Here is an 8,692-nt window from a genome sequence, read left to right as displayed (position 1 = left end):
TTTTGTTGTTAGGTTACCATTAACGTTTTTTTCTAGTAAAATATCCAAATATGAAACAGATATGTCAGACTCGGTGGTATCTTTAATTTCAAGTGCACTGGGATATATCAAGTCGACATGTGGAAGTAACTATTGTTAATTGATAATACGTCGATTATATATCTTAATGTCGAGTTGAAGGCCACAGCAACTGTTTTCTCCTCATATTCTGCGCCATAAGTCTGGTAACAAGGGGGCGCAATTGGTACCCATGGGAATTCCAACAGATTGTTGAAAGACCTGATCTCCGAAGACTACAAAGATATTGTCCATCAGAAACTCGAGCATCTTTTTATTATCAACTTCAGAGTACTTGTGCGTACAATCAGAATGCTTTTTAACAAAATAATTTTGCAAATGACCAATGACGAGGTAAGTATATTTACGAGTTCCATTTTTATTGGGAAAAAAACAGCTGTCTACGATGTCAAAGAGCCTGGACTTTATCGTGGGGAATCATAATGAGATCAATCATTTTCTGGTTTTTCGTAATTCCATCTGGCGACTCCCATGTTTTTTTTTCAATAGATGCATGTATGTGTATGTTGGGACATTGGGGTCTCTGATGACGCTTATCTTACACGTGCATTTATCTTACAAAATTCAGTCAGTTCTTCAGTTGCATTCATTTGTTTATGTCCCCAGATTCACTCTACCTTCCCATTACCTTATCTATTGTTTTGATGTCTTGACCAATCTTTCCATTCATATTACATCTTTCTTTTGTAATACCATCCGATTGTTGTAGTGCATGTAATTTGCTCATTTCTCAATCAACAATTTGTAACAGATAAATTTCAGAATTGAGGTGTCTTTAAGAACGTCATTTTGCTTTATTTTTAAAGCATGGGGATCAAGGTTTCTTGATCAAAGTTTGGTTATACCACAATAAATCATACAAAAGCCAAACATTGATGTGACAGTAAATAGATTGTGTGCGACACCAGTCAGTGTTGCCCCTTTCTTTAAGCGGCAGCCATCTTGATAATAACAGAAATTGCGATTGCCAACAATGTTTTTGTTTGTTTGTTTAACGTACCTTCGAGAGTTTTTCACTCATACTGAGACGCCACCACTTGCCGGTGGAGAGCTGCAAATTTAGACCCGTACTCAGCGGTCTTTGTGTAGTGAGGAATCTTTTTCGTGCCAGCACCTACTGCGACACGGGACCTCGGTTTATACGCTCCCGCAGTTAGATTCGAAACCGCAATGTAAGGATCAACTCCTTACTCCGCAACGATGTTTTAGAAACAGTATTATGACAGATATTTCTGCCAAATTTCATTCTTGTCTCAACAAAAATATTTACTAGGTAAAATTTGATGCAACAGCTACACAAATTGTTTACAACATACAAAGAGCTAAAAATATGCTTTAATAACTTATGTCTATATATTTACATTACTGAGATACAGAAATTAGTACAAATGATATCATATTTGGGTATATTTTTAATTTGGATATCTTTAGAACAGAATGTTTGTCATAGTTAAACCTTGCAACATATACCCATTCCCTGGCTGAAAACATGCAAAGTTGTCAGTAATAATAAAATATCTAATATGACACATTGGAATGTTTCTGGAATTTGAGATACATCATATAAATACAAAAAATATGAACAATATCATCTTCTACAGATTAATTAAATACTTTGTGAATGAGAGAGAGGGGATCAGTTCAGTTGTAAATACAGTGTACTTAAAATTGTACAGGATTTTATTTTTGGTGGCAATTGTTTACAACAATTTCTGTATCTGAGACTTGTTCCTTGCTTTGAGGGACTAGTTAGTGCTATAAATTGACACCAACTCCCCTCTGAAAAGTTGACTATATGGAAATAATTCCCTTGACTAAATCTGGCAATGAGGACGGACTTTAGCCATATCTCTACCAAGGAAGGCTGAAAACATTGTACATGTACATAGTAGCCTGCACCCTTCAATGAATCATAAATAAGATAATGGAGGACCATAAACTGCAACAATTTTTTTTTTTGAGTTTCCTTCATATGGTTGCTTGAGTATCTCTGTAGGGTCTGTAAAGGAGGTTTTCAGAAACTATAAACAATTCTATAATTGGCTGTAAAGTAATAAATTAGTGAGCTCATTTTACCTTTAAAGGCTAATAGTATCAAACAAACTAAAATAGGATATTTAGACAATATGCAATATCAAAGACAAAAATTCTGAAACTACCAGAATAGTCAGTCTGTGATAAGAAAAGGTTTCGAGCAATACATCATATTCAGGTAATATATAATAATAGTATCATTTGACTCATAGCAAGTGAAAAAAAGTTGCTCCAATTGCACTTTGTGGATATTTAGAGGGCAAAGTCCCTATGGAATGATTCTCAAGGCTAAAAGAAAAGCTTTGGTGCAAGGTTATATACATAATGTACAATGTATTTTCTAAAAAATTCTATCAGAAAATGGGTCAAATTTGCCCGTAACAATTTCATTTATGTGAATCATAGAATAAAAACACAGTTATATGGCTACCTAATCAAATGATGGATGTTATGATTTCAGTAAACTGTGGTTCATTTACAGACAAATCACAACTTTTTTTAAGGAGACTTCCTTAACAGTAGTTAAAAAAGAGCAAACATAAACCAACATTATATCAACCAAGACTGTAGGATTAAGATACCTTACATAAAACTTTACATAAATCCTTTGAAATTCACAATAATTTATTAACCTCAAACATACACACAAAAACTTTTATCTTTTTAAGTTTGACTTTAGTTTACAATCAATGATATAATTATGCAATGTGGAATGCCACAAAATATATAGATATGTCTTTTAATATATATGTTATTGGACATGATGTTCGTAATGAATGAAGAAGAGTTCTCCAGTCCAGCTGAAGTTATGTCCCCCCATTGTAGGCATAGTCTGCTTTGTTATGCATGATAAGCCTGTCCTCGACAAAATAAAAGCTGTCAGATCTGGTCTCGAATGGATGAGCAATCATATCCTCCACTGAAACAACAATCAATAATAAAATAGGCATTATCATCAAGGAAATGTCAGTGTATTCTATTCTCCTCATAAAAGTTTACGGAGGAATAACTCCCTGCTGTAACATTTCAAAGGAAAGAATACCAATTACAACTGCTTACCAACAACTTCAATTTCGGCATGCTTATTCCACCTGTTTTATTGTTTAATTATTAAAGTATCTACCAACACTTTACCTACATTTTAGAAACAGCCTTGAAGAAAAAGAATAAAGAAGAACTGGTTACAGGACTGTGCCTGCCTTTATCAAAAGAATCATGCACCAAATAAGACTGTAGTCTGTTCACACTTCACTGGTCTCTGAGTTTAAATGTACAGCTAATTTTGATTTGTTTACCTTAGTTTAAATGTACAGCTAATTTTGCTTTGTTTTCCAGTAATTATTAATTTATAGTCAATTTATTTAATATTGAACACATTAAGTACATCTTTAATTACTCTAGCAAGTAAATGTAATTACAGGGGTTTGAAAACACTGACATACAGGTCTAGCTCATTCAGTGATGCTCTAATGGGTCCTTAGGACTGGGCTTCACAGAAACAATGAGTCCAAAATTTAAGCAAAGAGTTCTTGTTTGATCAATTGTAAATACTTATTTTATTTTACATCTTGAAAGTCCTTGTTAGATCATTTTGTAAATATTTATTTTACTTTACATCTCGAAAGTTTAAAAGAATTCAGGAGAAATAAATTTTATGGTTAAGACTATAATCAAATGACAGTAGTCTAACCACAATAACTCATGAAATGACACCATATTGTTTAAAAAGGATATTAAACCTTTACTTAACAATTCTGTGGAATTTTCCTTTTTATTGTTTTGCTTTTTTTGTCATTTTTTTCAGAAGTGTTTAATTTACCCATTCAAGGTAAACTTTTGAGATGTAAATATCAATTTACAAGAAAAAACAACTTTCAGAATAGTTTTTTTGTATTTTTACTTAAGTTTAAAAATATGCTTGGAAAAAAAGTATTTACTCTCAGCTCTTATTTTCCTCATAATTCTAATATAATTCAAGTGAGTAATTGGTCACGATTTGTATGAATCTGATTCTACACTATGTGAAGATGTTTTATATTAATATGACTAATTGTGGGCCTGCTGTTCTTAAAAAAAGATTTATGATATTGCCTATATATTCCTATAAAAACTTTCACACCTATTGTGGCCCAATCCTAGACCCAGGGCCAAAATTGAACTAATCTGAATCCAAAGTACATAATCACGTTCAATTTCTTAATTACCTCCTCTTGAAAGAAGGCGTGGCTCTTCATTTGAACAAACCCTAATCCCCTTCACCCAAGAATGCTTAGTGGCAGGCAAGTTTGATTAGAAATCAGCAAGTGGTTCTGGGAATGAATTTGAAAATGTGAGAAGTTTACAGACACAGGATGAATAGACAGACACTGGATACTCTTCAATCAGAAAATGTTTGGGTCAGGTGAACTAAAAAGTGTTACTTTTTGAACATATAAGTACTTATTTTTACCTTCATCTGGAGTAAGCACAGGAAATTCATAGATATGCTCAACTGTATTTCTGCTATGTGGAATGCAAAATCCGAATTCAAAGTCAAAACTTTTCAGTAGTTTATCTCGGAAAAAATGTCGCTCAATCATTCTGAATTTATTCACTGGTTTGTCTCCAACAACAAATTCAACTCTGAAAATAAATATCAAATCATAAAATCATGCAAGCAAATGAAGCAATTAATACATTTTAGATGTTTTTGTTTAATTATTATTCCCACAGACCTAATGTTATTAAATTCATGGAATTAATGTCAACCAAAAATGAAAAAATGCTGAAAAAACTATGTATGTTTATCTTAAAAATTTATGATGCTGTCTGTCCTCCTTGATATATTTTCCCCTCTCTTATTTATTTATTTTCTTTTTCAATCACCTGTCATGTTTTTTGTTTTGTATATGTACATGTACCTCTGACCAGATTGTATATAATGTATATATGTTATTTATGAACCCCATGTACCAATATTTTGTTTTGGGTGAATAAATTAAACTTGAACTTGTTTTGAACTTGTCACAAAATAAACACTCCTCAAATTAACATTGTCATAATCATCAAACAGGTTGCACCTTGATAAAAATCTGCTATACTTCCCAGCTCTATTTTTTCATTGCAAAATCTGTCTCATTGGCTATCAGATAGTAATCTGTCTTGGACAACTTTATCATTGCCTACAGTTACAGTTGAACTTTGTTATCTCAAACTTCAATATCTTGAATACGATGGATATGTCAAAGTGTGTTAAAAGTCTCAACCAATTTTCTCTATGTATTTTAACCTGGATATCTCGAATCATTGCATACTTCGAAGTTTTATTCTTGGTTTCATCAGCTTTGACAATGAGGTTTGACTGTACGTTGGAGATTGTTTATTGTTTACTGTTGACAATCCTTGTTTATAACAGTCACACACTCACCACAAATTAATTTTCATTTCTATTTCCCCCTCATGTCTTCCTGAATGATCTATGATTTTCAAGAATTATAATTTTTTGACAGAGAAGATAAGATTACCAAGGCAAAAGATTGATAAATGTTCAACAACAAAAACAAAAACCAAGAATGAAATTGGGGGGGGGGGGGGGGGGGGAGGGGGGGGGGGGCAAATTTGCACCCTAATTAATGCACCTTACATCTCAACATTAACTTACGTTGCTCCAACTGTTTTAAGCTTTAAAAACTGTGGTGTAAACTGGTACCGTACAAATCTACCAGCATGAGGGTCTATATCTTCAGGTTCTGTATCTGACTCCCCATCCTCTGAAAGTAAACACAAAATACTAGCTGTAAGATCAAAATTTCATTATGCAATCATGATAGCATTTTCCTTACAATCACTTTCGGTTTTACATAAAAAGATATTTTCTAATATCAGATTGAAGCAAGCTTGATTTTTTTTTTTTTTTTTTTTTGATTTTTTTAAAGTTTTTTAAAAAAGACCATAAATATTTAGCATTCTGTGTATTTATTCCATTTTTTTTAGTGCAAATAAATAATATTTACACAAATGAGGATATCTGATATAGTAAAAAAGCTAAAAATACAAAAGTTCCTAAGACCATACTGTCAATTAAGCTAAAGAAAATCTCAAGAAGCCAATTTCAACAACAATTTTGTAAAAATCTAACAATGTAAAGGCTATGAAACCAGCTTTTCTGGAGTTTAAAGCCTACAACTAACATAAAATACACAGACTTTGATCAAAATTAAAGAAAACAAGATATGTTTGTGAAACACTATGCCCCCGATGGTAACACAATTCTGGAGTGGGACGTAGACTACAGTGCAATAGTTATGGCCAATGTTAAAGTTTTTCAAATATAGGTCAAAGGTCACAGTTGAGGTAACATGATCAAAAATTTCTGTACCAATGGAAAGGCCTCATCATAATGAACACTCATGTCAAATATAAAAGCCTTACCCTTGACAGCGCAATAGTTATGGGCTAGGTTAAAGTTGACAACAGACAGATAGACAAACAGACAGACAGGACAAAAACAATATACCCCCGGGATCTTTCAATCCAGGGGCATAAAAATTAGTATGTCAAACCTGGTGGTGGTGGTTTTGCCACTTCAAACAAAACTGCCCCTGATTCCATGTCCCTCAGCTTGAACCTTGTGAAGTCGATGCCATAAATGTTTGCGTCAGGTGAACATAGATACTCTGTAAAGAATTTAACCCAATATAATCTTTGAAACAGCAATCCAAGAAATAACTTTTCTTTTTGCCTTAACTAAAATCAATACTAGCCATGCCTTGATGTTATTAGTCTAGTCCGACAACAGAAATAAAAGTAAACCCTGTTAAAACGGGTCTCTAGCACCATCATGCACTAGCTGCAACAGGTCATCGTGGCTTATTTAGTATAAATAATAATTTAAGTTCTATTGTTATATTTTTTTCCAAATATTTTTTTTTTTAAATTTTTATTAAATTTTATTGTGAAGCAATTCTTGCAATCTGCAAGATAAGAATTATATAATTTAATTCCAGAGATATTATTTGAAATTTAATCAGACAAGCAAAAACATTAATTTTCAAGTGGTCTTTTGAAGTTTCAAACCTTTGGTTTGAAAACTAAGTATTACAAGTAGTAAATATGGCTTAGATTACTCCCTGACATATATAGTATATATGTACCTTTTACAACTTTCCTGACACTGTTACTTTGACCATAAAATAGTAAAAATACCCACCCACCCCTCTCTCTCTCTCTTAATTCTTTTGGCAAATATAATCTAAAAACTATATCAATGCAGTTTTACCAGAATCTAGATTTAATCACAAAACAAGAAACTGTTCTGATCCAGTAATATAGAGACATGATGCCAAACTTTCCAACACTTTACACAATGAATTTTTGTACTCATATAATTTCTGCTTTAAAATTGTCATATTTTGTTCATGTACTTCAATTTTTGAGTATTTTATTCCAAATTTTCCAACTTCTATTGACTCTGTCCATTTTCAGAGTCCAACTCTTATGGTATACATAACAAAGCATGGTTGTCTCTAAGACCTGGGGGTCGGGGAATTTCCCCACCTATTATGACATAATCCCCAGGTTATTCTGGTATTCCCCCTCAACCTCCTCTTAGAAGAGGAACCCCAGACCCCCTTCTACTTTTTTGACGTCCCCTGCTATTTCAAATCTTAGGGACAACCCTGCAAAGAAAAAAAGGACACAAAGAAAAAGTTCAGAGGTTACACATTTAAGATACATGTAAATTGCAGTGACTTTACTGCTATGGTTATTAATGACAAAATTAAAGCACTGTCAGAAAAATAAAATATACATATGTATACGTAGATATATATGTATAATAAATTTATCTCTATATTGCCTTTTTATACAGTAACACACATTTATTAGCATTAACTTTGAAACTGGAGATGCTTCAAAATGATATAAATATCCGGCTGTAAGTTTGAATTATCGATTTATTGATAACTCATCAGTGGATATGAGTCAGATGACAAAAGACAATCCCTGAATAGGGTAAATTTGGTAGCGTTGTAATCCATAAAATAGATAAGAATTCAAAGATATAAATATAATCAATGCTACTTAATATACTAACTTTCTGTTATTTTATTTAGTCGGAGGACTTCCTCTGGGGTTACAGTGTCTTTCTTCAGTAATTCCTCCTCCGTGATAGAGTCAATGGTTTTTTCCCTTGATTTTACCTGGCGTGTTAAAAAACCACCACTTTTCTTTTTACCAGTGGTAGTACTCATTTTGGTTATGCAAATATCATACTTCAAAACACATTCATTCTAGAAAACTGTTTCAAACAATCTACAGCAGTAAGAAACTCGTATACACAATAGCAGAATCTTTAGCGTCGTTTATTGAACAAGATGGCGACGATGGCAACGGGAACTCTGGGAAGCGGCAGGTGTCATGTAATAAAAGTGTCAAGTATTTTAGCACCCGAATCGAACACACATTAATTTTGGTTTTTGGTCCCATAAGGGTAATATTTTCACTTTGTCGCACACACACCACACCAATATCAAAGGTAAACATTTGCAATGATAATTCAGTACTTCAGTTTAAAGCTATTTTACGTCTATCATGATTACAG

General features: G+C 32.8%; 1 protein-coding gene across 1 annotated transcript; it reads right to left on the bottom strand.

Moving 5' to 3' along the window:
• Positions 1-1,395: 1,395 nt before the first annotated feature.
• LOC133172331 (protein unc-119 homolog B-like) lies at positions 1,396-8,487 on the bottom strand. The gene is made up of 5 exons (XM_061307193.1): positions 8,186-8,487; positions 6,654-6,767; positions 5,753-5,861; positions 4,562-4,734; positions 1,396-3,031 (listed from the first exon to the last, which is right to left on the bottom strand). Exons 1-5 carry the CDS (start codon positions 8,340-8,342, stop codon positions 2,919-2,921), a joined length of 666 nt encoding a protein of 221 aa, XP_061163177.1. The 5' UTR covers positions 8,343-8,487; the 3' UTR covers positions 1,396-2,918.
• Between the last annotated feature and the right edge of the window lie 205 nt (positions 8,488-8,692).

Source organism: Saccostrea echinata, unplaced genomic scaffold, assembly GCF_033153115.1.
Source record: "Saccostrea echinata isolate AGI-Se365-2 ecotype Australia unplaced genomic scaffold, CSIRO_AGI_Sech_v1 ptg000054l, whole genome shotgun sequence".
Taxonomy (NCBI): domain Eukaryota; kingdom Metazoa; phylum Mollusca; class Bivalvia; order Ostreida; family Ostreidae; genus Saccostrea; species Saccostrea echinata.
This window is presented reverse-complemented; position numbering and strand designations above follow the sequence as displayed.